At 32.7% G+C, this 14,282-nt stretch overlaps 2 protein-coding genes across 2 annotated transcripts; one reads left to right on the forward strand and one right to left on the reverse strand.

The window, feature by feature from the left end:
• Positions 1-2,740: 2,740 nt before the first annotated feature.
• LOC125206224 lies at positions 2,741-3,280 on the reverse strand. Its single transcript, XM_048105510.1, has one exon. It carries the CDS (start codon positions 3,278-3,280, stop codon positions 2,741-2,743), a length of 540 nt encoding a protein of 179 aa, XP_047961467.1.
• A 4,512-nt stretch (positions 3,281-7,792) lies between these two features.
• LOC125207733 (soluble inorganic pyrophosphatase 4-like) lies at positions 7,793-10,035 on the forward strand. The gene is made up of 9 exons (XM_048107200.1): positions 7,793-7,973; positions 8,411-8,554; positions 8,641-8,669; positions 8,868-8,933; positions 9,007-9,114; positions 9,199-9,264; positions 9,333-9,453; positions 9,534-9,615; positions 9,787-10,035. The coding sequence occupies exons 2-9, from the start codon at positions 8,413-8,415 to the stop codon at positions 9,827-9,829; spliced, it is 657 nt and encodes a 218-aa protein (XP_047963157.1). The 5' UTR covers positions 7,793-7,973; positions 8,411-8,412; the 3' UTR covers positions 9,830-10,035.
• The last annotated feature ends 4,247 nt before the right edge of the window (positions 10,036-14,282 follow it).

Below are 14,282 nucleotides of genomic sequence, written 5' to 3' on the forward strand. Positions count from 1 at the left end.
TAGCCCGCAACTCGTGGGTTGACCCCGAATAGCCCGCCAAATTTATAGGATTAGGGCCGAAAATTTCTAGCCCAATAAAATTAAATCCCGATTAACCCGCAACCCGTTAGGGCCAGACCCGAAAACCCGATAAAATTTATATTATTCTATTTTTTTTTACTACTAATTCGACACTTCACTGACTAATTTATAATATTGATAACTAAAAAAATAGTTTTTAACTTTATATTTAAATATACAAATTATATATTAAATTTTTATTAATATAATAATTTATAAATAAATTAAAAACTTCAAATCCACTACAAAAATATTTAAATTTCTAAAACATGTATTAAAATTTCACGAAATATCTCAAATATTAGTATTTGATCATGTTTATGATTGATTTTAAGCATATATATCTCAGATTTATCATTGTTAAATATTTTACATTTTATAATATAACTAATTTTCATCTTACTTATTGGATTGATCGCATGTTAATCTTATCGGCACCAACTCAATTAACCTGTTGGGCTAGCCCGAAACCCGAGCTTTTAGGGTTGGGATTGAACTTTTATAACCTGAAAGAAATCACAACCTGATTAACCTTCACCCGAGTAGGATTGGCCCGAAACCCGATGGGTCGACCCGATTGGCATCCCTAATTAGGACAATGTTTGGAGCAGGGGGTGGGTAAACGGTTTTCGGTTAACCGAGAACCGAACCGAAACCGGTCGGTTATCGGTTAACCGATAACCGACATTTACTGTTACCGGTTCGGTATCGGTTATTCGTTTTTGCTCTAAGTCGGTTATCGGTTATAACCGGTAACCGTATTAAATTCAATTTTAATTTCAATTATATGTTTATTTAATACTAGAATAAATTATCATTTGCTTTCAAACTTTGTCACAATGGAAGAAATTGTAGTTTAAATCTAAATTTTGTCAAAGTCTCGTATTGCAATGTCAAAAAAGTCCATTTTAATTTGTATCACTATCAATTATAGTATTATACTTATAAATTTATATCTCAAAGTCAATTAAGTGCTTAAGCATTACTCATATGTTAAATATAGAATAACCCTTCACTTATTATTGGAGAAAAGTTTTTATCTTATAGATCATGTAAAGTTTAAGTCCTTTAAAGTGCCTAAACAATTTATGTATTACTAGTAAATAGGAGTATAATAATAATAATAATAATAATAATAATAATAATAATAATAATAATAATGATGATGATGATGATGATGATGATGATGATGATGATGATGATGATGATGATGATGATGATGATGATGATGATGATGATGATGATGATGATGATGATGATGATGATGATGATGATGATGATGATGATGATGATGATGATGATGATGATGATGATGATGATGATAATAATAATAATAATAATAATAATAATAATAATAATAATAATAATAATAATAATAATAATAATAATAATAATAATAATAATAATAATAATAAAAGTAGATGAAAAGTTAAAAGTTAAAACCATAAAAAATTTTAATTTCAATTATATTTTTAAGTAATAATAAAAGAAATTGTAATTTACTTCTAAACTTTGTTATAATATGTAAAAGTCTCATATTACAAATTTGCAATGTCAAAAAAGTCTATTTTAATTTGTGTACTATCAGTTACTTATACTTATAATATCTCAAATTCAATAAAGTTTCTAAATATATTTTTAAAAATAAGTTCTCTCAAAATTAACAAGTGCTTAAGCAACACTATTATTTTAAAAATAAGATAACCTTCCACTTATTATTAGAGAAAGGTTTTCAAATTTTAGATCGTTTAAAGTTTAAGTCTATTAAAGAGCCTAAACAATATATGTATTGCTTGTAAATAGGAGTATAATAATAATAATAATAATAATAATAATAATAATAATAATAATAATAATAATAATAATAATAATAATAATAATAATAATAAAAGTAAATAACAAGTTAAAAATTAAAACCATAAACAATTTTAATTTTTATTATATTTTTAACTAACAATGGAAGAAATTGTAATTTACTTTCAAATTTTGTCACAATAGAAGAAATTGCAATTTACTACAAAATTTTGTCACAATAGAAGAAATTGTAATTTACTTCCAAATTTTGTTAAAGTCTCATAAGTCATATTGCAATGTTAAAAAAAGTCAAATTTAAATTTGTGTCACTATCAAATATCTCAAAGTCAAGTGTCTAAACATTATTTTAAAAATAAGATCTCTTTAAGTTAATAAAGTGCTTAAGAATTAGTATGTTAAAAATAGAATAATCTTCACTTATTATTGGAAAAAAGTATTTTAAATTTTAACCGATTCAGTTAGTTCGGTTATAACCGATAACCGACCGGTTCTAACCGAGTCGGTTAATTAAGTAACAGAACCGAAGATCGGTTCGGTTCCGGTTAGTTTTTTGATGGAATTTTGGGGTCGGTTAACCGACCGAATACCCACCCCTACCCTTAACTATACATTCAATTTCACTTTTTATTTTTATTTCCAACAAATTCAATTAATAAAAACACACTTTATTAAATAAAAGAAAATTACAATTTAAAATCCTAAATTTTTTTTAAAAAAAAACACATAATTAAAATCCTAAAAACATAAAACACATAATTTAAAATACTAGAAATTAAAAATTGCACACTTAAATTCAAAACCTCAAAACTCAAATCATACAAAAAATGGAGGCAAATAAGCAGAAGAAGGAGTTCTCTAGTGACGATCATGTGCGTCTAACGGTGTCAAATTTTGCCCAAATGTGTTCCACTAGATCCTCCTGGAGTTGGGCGAGGGCGATAGAATCATGTGTCCTTGTCCGAACACACAGCCGCTCTTGCAAAGAAGGATGCACTCCACTGCGAGGCGGACTACTTGCGGTAGAGCTTCGCGGGGTTTCAGGGTAGAACCAATTTCTTAGCTCAGGTCCTTCGTCAACGACAATCATATTGTGCAAGATTATGCACGTATACATGATGTCGAGCGTAAACCACGTACGAGCCGGGGCTTTGATAATGTTGAATCGAGCATGGAGAACCATGAACGCTCTCTTCACATCCTTGCGAGCAGCCTCTTGCTTCAGCGCAGAAAGAGCCTGTTTTTCATCGGCCGCCCTGTTGAACGTCTTCACGAAGGTTGGCCACTTCGGATAGATGTCGTCGGCAAGATAGTATCCCATTTTATACTGGCGATTGTTAGCGATGAAGTTGATGGCCAACGCTTTACCGTTCAAGACTTCGCTAAAGAGGTCGGATTGGTTGAGCATGTTGACGACGTTGTTCAATACAGAGACACCAAAAAACGAATGCCAAATCTATAGCTTGTAGTCGGCAACGACCTCGAGTACAACGGTTGGGTGGGTGTCTTTGTATCAACTGGTTGTTTGATCAATTTTTTTAATGATTTAATAGTAAAAACGGTTTAAAAGAGATAAACAATTGAAATGTGTAGAATTTGAAGCTGGAATTTCAATTTTTACAAAGCAAATGGTCTGCTGACTTCACACTAGCGAACCTAGCGGTTCATTGAAATGTTGACAAGAGGATATAAGAGTGTCCATAATAGGGAGCCGCAGCTCCCGAGCGGGGGCTTGGCCGGGCCGCACCTCCTTATAGCTGAGGACACGGGGGCGGCGGCGGGGGGGGGATCATGGGCGCTCCAAGTAGTTCAAATTTTTCCGGTTTTTGTGCAAATTATTATGGAAACAAATTTTGGAGAAGATGAAGTGAAAGAGAGAGAAATAGTTGCATAATATATACATATGGAGAGGGAGAGTGTGTGTAATAATTAAAACGGGATGCGGTTTTCAAATCATTATTTTAGCATTAATTAAGGAAACAAATTATCTATATGCTGTAAAATTAAATCCCAATTAAAATTGGTCAACTTTTTAATTAAGGATTGTGATTTCAACTCACACCCTAATTACGGAAATAATTGAAATTCAAATTTTCAATAAATATATTTACTTGTAATTTCAATTTTTTTAAAATTAATTTATATATTTTTTAATTATTATAGTCCGATAATTTTTATTCTAGTTAAATTAAAATATACCAAGAATGAAAAAAATAATTGGATTTGTGGATTGGGCTTGTACACCACCATTAGGATGGACAAGTTTTTTTGTGGCCCTGGACTTTGCACAAGAACCAATTTGGCAGTTTCATCCGGGAAACGCAATGTCGCCATATTTCTTGCCCTTTGAAGTACGATCTTTCTGAACTATAAATAGGGACATATGACTCGTTTGTGACATTCTCAATTATCATACACAATACCATAACACCTTTTACACATTCATACACTATTTGGGAGCTCTGAGATCGATCGAGCAAACAAGACAATGATCCTGTACGATATCAAATAATCATACATATTATGTTCGTGAAAATATTAAATACTTATAATGCTCTAATTTTAATTTTACACATCAGCTGGGTCCCAAATCACATTCAATTGGTGACAGGCCAATATTGACGCTACATCAGTTATGAAAATCATCGTTCAAAAATACAATAATGTCTCATGGAAAAAAAAATGCACAATAGTTTCTCTTGGCCGATGAATTTGGTTAGAATCACATAGTATTGTACTCCCCCTTCCCACTTTAGGAGTCTCAGTTGGAATATTCTATAAATGATATTAGGTCCCACGTTCCACTAATATTTTTTTCACTCACATTTTATTATAAAACTAATATAAAAAAGTAGAACTCATATTCCACTATCTTTTTTCATCAACTTTCATTTACATTTTTTAATATCCGTGCCGAACTCAACCGGGACTCCTAAAATGGGACGAAGATAGTAAAATATAAAGTGGAATTTATACTTTAGGCGCATGAGGAAAGGAAGGTGAAACGGATTTTGAGCCCATGAAAATGAGGCCCAAATATAATGGCAATATTAGTTACTACTCCCTTAGTCTGTCAGTAGGAGTCTCAATCTTGGCTGTACGGGTTTTAAGAAATGTAAAGAAAAGTGAGTACGTGGAAAAAAATTAATGCATTATAAGTCTTGTATATAATAGTTTCAAATGAAATGTGAGTGGAATAAGTTAGTGAAATGTGAGTTTTTTTTTCAAATAAGTCGAAACTATTGAATGATGATTCGTGGAATATGAAATATGGGTTCCAAATTAGTAGAATATGGATTTCACTTATATACAATAAAAATTAATAGAATACGGATCTCACTTGTATATAATAGTTTTTCAAACACAAATAATGCCAATATACCTAAGCATTCATAGTCCATAGAAATGTGATTGTTTCAAAAGTAACAAGCCATAACATGGTTTCAACATGTGGAATTGTTCCTCATTTCACTAGACTTTGTCCATGTATTCAAAATATAAATTCAATACTTTTGGATCTCAGAGAAACACACATATGTACCGGTGACTGGTATGATCTAAATTGATCGAGATAATAATTTAAATATTAATGAAGATAGTGTAAGTTTATTTGTTTTTTAAATTCATTATTTCAATCAAATCCGGGGAATGCTTTTATTAGCGGGCGAATTCTTGAATATTGTGTGTTGTGTGGTCGACATGAAAGTGTGCTTGGAATTATTCATCATTCCTCATAAGTGAAAGTTCCTTTCATATTTTATTGGTTGCAATCTGTCATTTCTCCTAACACAAACTTAGTAATATAATGAAACAATATAATATGATTACGTGAGAAGAAGCATTTGCCAAACTAAATTGTTGACATCATAACCAATAAATCTTTTTTTAAAGGAAATGATCATAAGATGTCACATCGTTGATTTGTTGGATAAAGTACATCAATCAAAATTTGATAGTTAGGGACAGAATTACTTGCCAAATTAGTTTTAGCATTTTAGTATTTGTTTTATTTATGTGAAAGCGAGTTGTGAACCGAGTCATAGTCTTTGAAGCTATGTTCCAACTTCCAATTCCATTTTTTTTGTCTACAAAAATATTGAGCAATTTCTCGTTTCAATCAATATCATGAATATATAACGTGCACAGACACCAATATCGAAATAAGATTTTAAACTAGAGATATAATTTACAGTAATTTGTCCATCCCCGTATTTTTCTGTGCGTTTAAATTTATGGGAATTGATTTATTAATGTAATATCTCTAGTTTTTATAGGTAGATCAATTTCCACAAATCTCTTGAATTATGGAAATCATATTTATTTTTAGTTTTGAATTTACAAACAAAACACAAGAACCAGAATTAGAACATTGATTATTAGCCATGAAATATACGTTCAAACTATAAATTGTATAGCCCAATAAAATACTACTGTATTCCCCAACATTGTCACTTTCCGAATAACAATTTCATCTAAGATTATCACAGCATATGTTTTATTTTTGTCTTTCAATACCTTTTTAAATAAAATAAATAATCTTTAGTTGCAATATATATAAGTTTTTTATAATTAAATTTATGAACCAAAAAAGTCACCTTCTCTGTATCGGTTAATTTAATCTTCTTAAAAAAATCGATAGTAAGAATTCTGGGGCATCGTATAAATTAGTTTTCATGCTAAATACTACAGCAAAATAAAGTTAATATTAACGGGGTGCTCATTATAGAAGAATTTATATGTCACATTGTTAATGTGAACAACGAAAAATGATGATACTAGAATGTAATTAGCTTAAAGCTTAAGGTGTACAAACAACAACATATCATACACAAAATAATGCAAAATAATCGGGCATCAACAATATATTATCTGAAAATATACATTTTCATAATTATAGGATATTTAGTTTAAATAATTATCAAATAGATCAGATTTGTTTTTTGCAAATTTAAAATAAAATCTTATTATAACATTTAACCTAAAAGGAGTGGATCAATTGTTAACTTTCTTAACTCATCAACACAGTATATTAAAAATGTCACCACGATGATATTAAAATTTCAACACATAATTTTGTTGAACTTCAATATAATGTATTGATATTATGTGTTGACATTTTGATGTCACCGTGTTGATATTTTTAATATATTATATTGATTAGTTAGCAGAGTTAGCAATTTAAATAGTTAGTAATATAAGGCACCTCTAACCTAAAATATCTATTAAATTACTAATTAAATTCTAGTAGAGACATTATATCTCAAAATCATGACCCTAAATGTATCTAATCAAATGATTCCGTGTAACAAACTAAATTCTTTTTTTTTTTTTTTTAATTTAACCAAATTGGACTTCTTCTCCTCCCACAAGACATGGAGTACTATTATATGGCAAGAATGAGTTGCAGTTTAATTGGAGCTGGCGGTTTTAAAAGTAAACTAGTGAAGTGAAGTCATTAGACAATAAACTGAGCCTAAGAAATTAGACAGTAAATACTACAGTTGCAACGAGACTAGCAAGTGACGGCCGTCGGAATTTCCATCGTTATCAAATCAGCTACAAACAGGTCCCATGCCACCGAATGACACTTTGCCACGTCATTTTGCAAATAATATTACGAACTTTACCCCGAGTTTGTTATTTCTCACCGATAAAAAAAATCCCGGTAAATAATATCATGATACGGATTTTTTTCGTAATTTCTCGACAATAACTTGAGAGTTTCAAGATTTTCAATCTTTGAGAATAGTTTTTTTTTAAGCACACCCTCCAAATTTATTCTTAAATCTATTAATATAGATAGAATTTTTGAAAGTTGTGATATTATTTGTCAATTTCAAAGGTTGTGGGAAAAACTCAACAAAGTTCCATGGCGATAAAATTAAATAGTCATAACTCATAAGACACACAACGAATTTCCTTTTACTTTGGTATTTGATGCTTTCCCCGAATAGAATATGCTGTCTGAAATGGCGGTAACCGCCTTGTCTCCATAGTTGCTTCCATTTCCTGTATAAAATCTGCCTTCCTTCCTACGCTCCGTATTATGTTCCAGATCTGAGCTTTTGTATAGCAGTATTTAGTAGGAGTAATTGTTTTGGGTACGTTCCATGTTTACTCACCATTTTCTGCACTTCTTCCGTTGTTTAGGCTTTATTCAGCTGCACGATGTGCATTAATCTGTTCCCGGTAATTTCGATGCATAAAATGTATTTGAATTTTTCCAGCTCTGGCCACCCGTCTTTTTTTGCCGAAATCAACGATTTTTTTGTTAATTTTGAAGTACAATGTGCATTTGAATCTGCATGCATGCTCTCTTCCACTATTCTCTAACATTAATCTATTGCTGTTTCTTTTGTACATTTGGCTGGTAGTTAGATAACCTTTTTTTTGGTAGATCTTGTTCATTTCATCTGCAAAAAACTGAAGCACAAAACCTCCTTATCTCAATGCACCAACAGCTAATGTGATCCATTTCAGAGTTTTAGTAAACTCTTTGTCAAGCTTGTTAGCTTATGTTAATCAGTTTCACCTGCAGTTATGGCTCCACCAATTGAAATTCCAAGCAAATCTCCTGCCGTCCAGAAGGCCTCACGTGCGCCTCTGCCTCTTAATGAAAGGATACTCTCTTCCATGACGAGGAAAACTGCTGCTGCTCATCCCTGGCATGAACTTGAGATAGGTACATATCTTGACTATCTACCTTATTTGCCATTACTCAGTTGGCCTTGCTATGCTTATTCTTTTTTCCCATTATTGCCGATGTAGGACCCGGAGCACCAATTATCTTCAACTGTGTAAGATACTTTCGTTCACCTAGATGGGCGTTTAATTGTGAATATCTCCATCATTTGTACCAAAAAACTTGTTAATACATTCCCAAATGGAAATGGTAGTTTTTGTTGTTTGCCCTTTCTTGTTGTTATGAGATTGTCAGATTTTGCTTTGCTTTACTCAGAAGTTCAGTCCACTCTCAACTTGTATCATCATTGCAGGTGGTTGAAATAAGTAAAGGAAGTAAGGTGAAATATGAACTTGACAAGAAAACAGGCCTAATCAAGGTATGAGGTTTACTATCTTCGAAATCGAAAGCAAGATATATTTGGTTGATCGTCAACTTATTCGCACCTACAGGTTGATCGTGTTCTTTACTCATCAGTTGTGTACCCCCACAACTACGGCTTCGTCCCTCGCACTCTCTGCGAAGACAATGACCCTATCGATGTATTGGTGATTATGCAGGTAAACCCAGTATATTATGGTGATACCTTCTTTCAAGAACAACTCTTTGCAAAAGTAATTGTGATTGTGATTTTGTATATTCAGGAACCTGTCCTTCCAGGCTGCTTTCTCAGGGCCAAAGCAATAGGTCTTATGCCCATGATTGATCAGGTACAGTTACTTACTGCCCCTGGACCACATTCATCTCAGAATTCATGAAATTGGTTTATTGACAACAGGGTGAGAAAGATGACAAGATAATTGCTGTGTGTGCTGACGATCCTGAGTATCGGCATTACACAGACATTAGTGAGCTTCCGCCTCACCGATTGGCTGAAATTCGCCGCTTCTTTGAAGACTGTATCCTTCTGAGAAAATACTATACTAATTCTGTTTGTTTGTTCTTTTCTATATTGTCATCTTAACTGTGAATCACTCAGACAAGAAAAATGAAAATAAGGACGTTGCAGTCGATGACTTTCTTCCCGCCACGGTAGCTTATGAAGCAGTCCAATCTTCCATGTGAGTGCTCATATTTGATAATGTATCAGCATCCTCAGCCTTAGCTTGTCCATCAACTTAGTAACCTTTTGTGAATGCTTTTCTGGATTTTCATTTAAATTAGTTTGACCAAACATTTCCAGTTCATTATTTTCACCATTTTGATATGATACAATGGCTTGTGTGATGCAGGGATCTATATGCAGAGTATATAGTGGAGAGCTTAAGGCGGTAGTTTTCCACAAGCAATGATGTATACTTGATAAGATTGCAACACTTCTATACAGTATAAGATGATGACGAATAATATTTTAATTGATCGAATAGGATAGCTTATTTGTTACTTACTCCATGTAAAATGGGATTGGCCTGATTCATTATTCCCTTTCTTCATCTGTATACGACCTTACTATTTCTATGGTTATTCCATTTCTTCCTGCAGCTCAGGTATGTATTTCTAAGGCCATATGATTTTAATTTGTCAAATTGCTATTACCAACTCTCATATTCATATCTCACCGTTAGTTATCTATTCCCCTCTTACACACATGCTTGTATGGTTGTTAATCCGATCTCGCCAGGGGATTTCGGATCAATCCTACTTGAGTTGTGGATTAATCGGGTGTGAACTAATTAGACCAGTTCTACTAGGACTTCGGACTAATCGGATTGTAATTACACTGACATCCCTAGTTGATGTGTGTGATAATTGTACCTTAATTACAATTTACAAGTCTCTAGCATTCAGTCATTTAAAAAAAAAAAAAATCAATTGCTACTCTCTTCATCTCACACAAATTTTAATGCAAAATTTGTAAGTTAAATAGAGAAAAAATAAAAAATGGTTAAAGAGAGAGAAAGATAGAAAAAGAAGTGGAATTAGTATTAGTGGATTATGACATTTATTTTTTAAAATAAAATAAAAATTTATTTCTAAAAGACGGACCATGTTATATTTATCTAGAGAAGGAAAAATTACGAATTAAAATAATTTAAGACTACATTCATCATTTAAAGATGGATAAACACATTTAGAAACTTGTATTAATACAATTTATTTGGTCTACAAATTTTTGGTTCATTATTAAGTCATTATATTAATAGATTTGTTTCGCTAGATCGTTTTACAATTTTTCATTTCATTAGGTCTTTATAGTAATGTATTTATAGTATTTCAGAATTTAATTAACTTTCTTGAATTAATTAAATTTATTTATTTATTCTCTTATTTATTTTAAAATTAACATTGCGATATTAACTAAAAAATTATTGAAAAAATGAAAAAAATTATAAATTGATAACAGACAATATTAATAAATATTGTATTTAATTTTTCCAATGATTCTTGAGTTAAGTGAGTTAGTATTACAATTGAATTAATTTAAAATAAATAAGAAAATAAATAGATAAATGTAATTAACACAAAAAAAAAAAAATTAAATAATGAAGTTAAATAAAATATCCAACCAAATATAATTAAAGGTATAAATCTTTTAAATCAAAATACATTAATATAAGAATTTAACTAAACGAAAATTAGTAAAAGGACCCAATGAAACAAAATGCATCTATACAATGATCTAATGAACCAAATATTTATAGAATGATCTAATGAAATACTAAAATGTATTAGTGCAAAGATCTTTATAACATTAGCAATAGTGACCTATTTCTAGAGTCCATCTCAGAGTCTATCTCCATTTTTTTCTGTCACATCAGCAAGCTCATTTCAGAGTCTATCTCTCTGCAATGAGAGTCCTTCCCATAGCCTATCTCATTTCTACATCATCACTATTTTATTCCACTTTAATTGTTGATGTAAATTAAAGACAACATAATATACGGAAAAAAATATATTTCATTTTAAAAACTAAGTAAAGCATAAATGTCTAAATTATATAAATAAAATTACATAATAAATTCATTCTTTGATGTATTACAATATTGGAAAAATTCATGTGGGTGTGAAATGAAGGAGTGGAGATTGAGGTATTTATAATAGGAAAAGAAAATTAAAAATTTAATTTAAAAAAAAAATGAAAATCGGCTGGGGCGATTGATAGGGCATGGGGCGAAGGCGTTGGGGAAGGGCAATGGGCTCCCTCCCCAGAGCCGATCGGAGGCGATCCGATGGCCGATCGCTCGGCCCTTGCGATCGGCTACCACTGCTATGCTCTCAGATATATTTTTCCTTTTAAGTATTCATATATGATTTAAAATGTAGTACAAAGACCATTAGATATATTTTGCTTTTAACTATTCGTATATGATTAAATGTGGAACTTTTGAGCATCATTTCATTCAGAAGTTGAAATATTACTCCCTCTGTCCTACATTAATACTCATGTTGACTTTTTTACATTCGTTTTTATAAAAATGATAATAAATAATTAAAATAAAGAAAATGTAAAATAAGAGAGAGAATAATGTAGAAAAGACTAGTATAACTTACGTAATATGGATAAAATCACATCTAGAGCTTAGAAAATCTACTTACTGATACGAACTCACGTGGCGGACCCACAACGAGGGCCATGACGAGGCGGCTTCGAGAAGGACTTGCCACGTTCATTCAAAAAACCACGTGGGAGGGGCCTATGAAGACGGAGGAGCCGCCGGTGAAGATCGTGCTGAAAAATGAAGGCCAACCGGGGAAGGAGGAAGTCGTAAGTCAAAATTTGCACATGCAGCTGGATTCAATAAGTATTCCGCCTATCGAAATGGCGTCCAAATACTCTGAAAGTGCCACAAATGTCTTCCTCCTCGAAAGAGCTTCGCGTGGGTACCTTGCACGCCTCGATCGGAGTCCGGTGGAGAGAGTTATAGACGATTTACTAAAGCCGCGCAGAGAAAGGCGGGGAGCTCCAGAAGGAACACCCGGGCGGGTTTTTTGCACTCTGAAAATCACCCGACCGGGTGAAATGGCGAATGGCAAGGGGGAGTCCAGAAAGAACAGCCGACCGGGTGTTTTGCACCCGCCAATTTACCCGACCGGGTGAATTGTCCGATACTTAGATTTTGTGGGCCAAATTTGCTATTTTTGGACCCTTAGTATAAATATCTTTTGATGTCATTTCTTTTCCTAGATTTTGGCTGAAACTATATGCTTGAGAGAATTGTTCCTCTTGAAGAGGGTTTCCTATCTAATTCCTAGATTTAGGTTGCTTGTTTCATCAATTCCTAATGAAGTATGGATCGAGTATAGGTATGCTTCAAGGTTTGTTGTTTCTCTTGAACTAGCCATGGTTGCATTGTTCGCTATGTTGTAAGTGCTTAAGCTTGCTTCATCAATGACTATGTATCCCAATTTCCACATTATCCAATGTTATTTCCTTTTTTATTCATCTTAGTTGTCTTATTTCTTGTTGGATTGCCTTTTATTGATTAATAGAAAATCTACTTCACCAAAATATTAGATCAATCACCTACAATTTGGGTTTTTCTTGGGAAATGGATCTTGTAATACTTGGATCCACATCACTTACTCTGTCATTTTATTTCAAGATTATAATTAACTTTGAGTATCTTCTTTTAAAATTAAAACTTGAAACGCAAGAACTAACTTTTGAGCATTATCTCATTTGAAGCTCGAAATACCAAAAATAACTTATGTGTAGCATTATTGCAAATCTAGCCAACACGCATAATGTGGCAAACCTGATCAAGGACCTACACTGGTCGCGGATGAGAGTTATAACCAGCAAAATATAAAATGTCTTAAATACATTCATCCAACACTTGAGCATTGAAGAGGAAGTCTTGAGTGTTAGAGATCCGTAAGCCGAAAGTAGTGTTCAAATTCATGTGGGATAGAAACTGTGAGCCACCGAAAACCGGGGAAAGAACATGAGGTCGCCACTATGTCGAACCCAGCGACCCGCTGACTCACGTAAGCACTCCAGGTTCTTATCAACGAATCACCAAGTTCACTACTTTTTCGTATCCAATGACTCACACAAACGGTCCAGACGCTTAACAACCAGTCACCGGGTTCACCACCATGTCGAACTTAATGACATTTTTATATACTACCTCCGTCCACCAAAATTTGTCTCATTTTTCCATTTCTGTCCGTCCCCCAAAATTTGTCTCATTTCACTTTTACCATTTTTGGTAGTGGACCTCATATTCCACTAATTCATTCCTACTCACGTTTTATTATAAAACTAATATATAAAAGTAGGACACACAATCTACTAACTTTTTCAACTCACTTTCCATTACATTTCTTAAAACTCGTGCCGGGTCAAAGTGAGACAAATTTTGGTGGACGGAGGTAGTATATTTTAGATTAAAGTTTAAAATTGGTCACATACATTTGTTCAACAAAACTTTCTAGTCATACACATTAAATTTGTCAATTTTTGGCCCAAAACATTATGTTTTGCTCCATATTTAATGCTTTCATCAAAACATAACGATAAGTCGTTTGACCTATTTGATGGGTTAATATGTTGAGTACAAATCCAGACTCACATCGGGAGTCTGAGGGAAGTTTGAACTCAATTAATTTGAGACCTTTTGGGAGTGGCCCTAAATAAATTCGTGCGGGCTTGACCCAAAGCGGACTAGTTGACAATCCGAACAAGTGGTATCAGAGCCAGGTTGAGTGGGGCCCAGGATGACTCAAGCTCGAGTTGGGCCCGTAATGTCTCGATGTGTCGAGCCAAAAACAAATCTGTGCAGGC

Source organism: Salvia hispanica, chromosome 2, assembly GCF_023119035.1.
Source record: "Salvia hispanica cultivar TCC Black 2014 chromosome 2, UniMelb_Shisp_WGS_1.0, whole genome shotgun sequence".
Lineage (NCBI taxonomy): Eukaryota > Viridiplantae > Streptophyta > Magnoliopsida > Lamiales > Lamiaceae > Salvia > Salvia hispanica.

Bases quoted from the DNA above. Each gene is read 5' to 3' on its own strand.
- LOC125206224 (XM_048105510.1), bottom strand. From the start codon at position 3,280: ATGCTCAACCAATCCGACCTCTTTAGCGAAGTCTTGAACGGTAAAGCG.
- LOC125207733 (XM_048107200.1), top strand. From the start codon at position 8,413: ATGGCTCCACCAATTGAAATTCCAAGCAAATCTCCTGCCGTCCAGAAG. The intron at 9,115-9,198 runs GTAAACCCAGTA...TTGTATATTCAG, and splicing joins ATGTATTGGTGATTATGCAG to GAACCTGTCCTTCCAGGCTG. The intron at 9,616-9,786 runs GTGAGTGCTCAT...TGTGTGATGCAG, and splicing joins GAAGCAGTCCAATCTTCCAT to GGATCTATATGCAGAGTATA.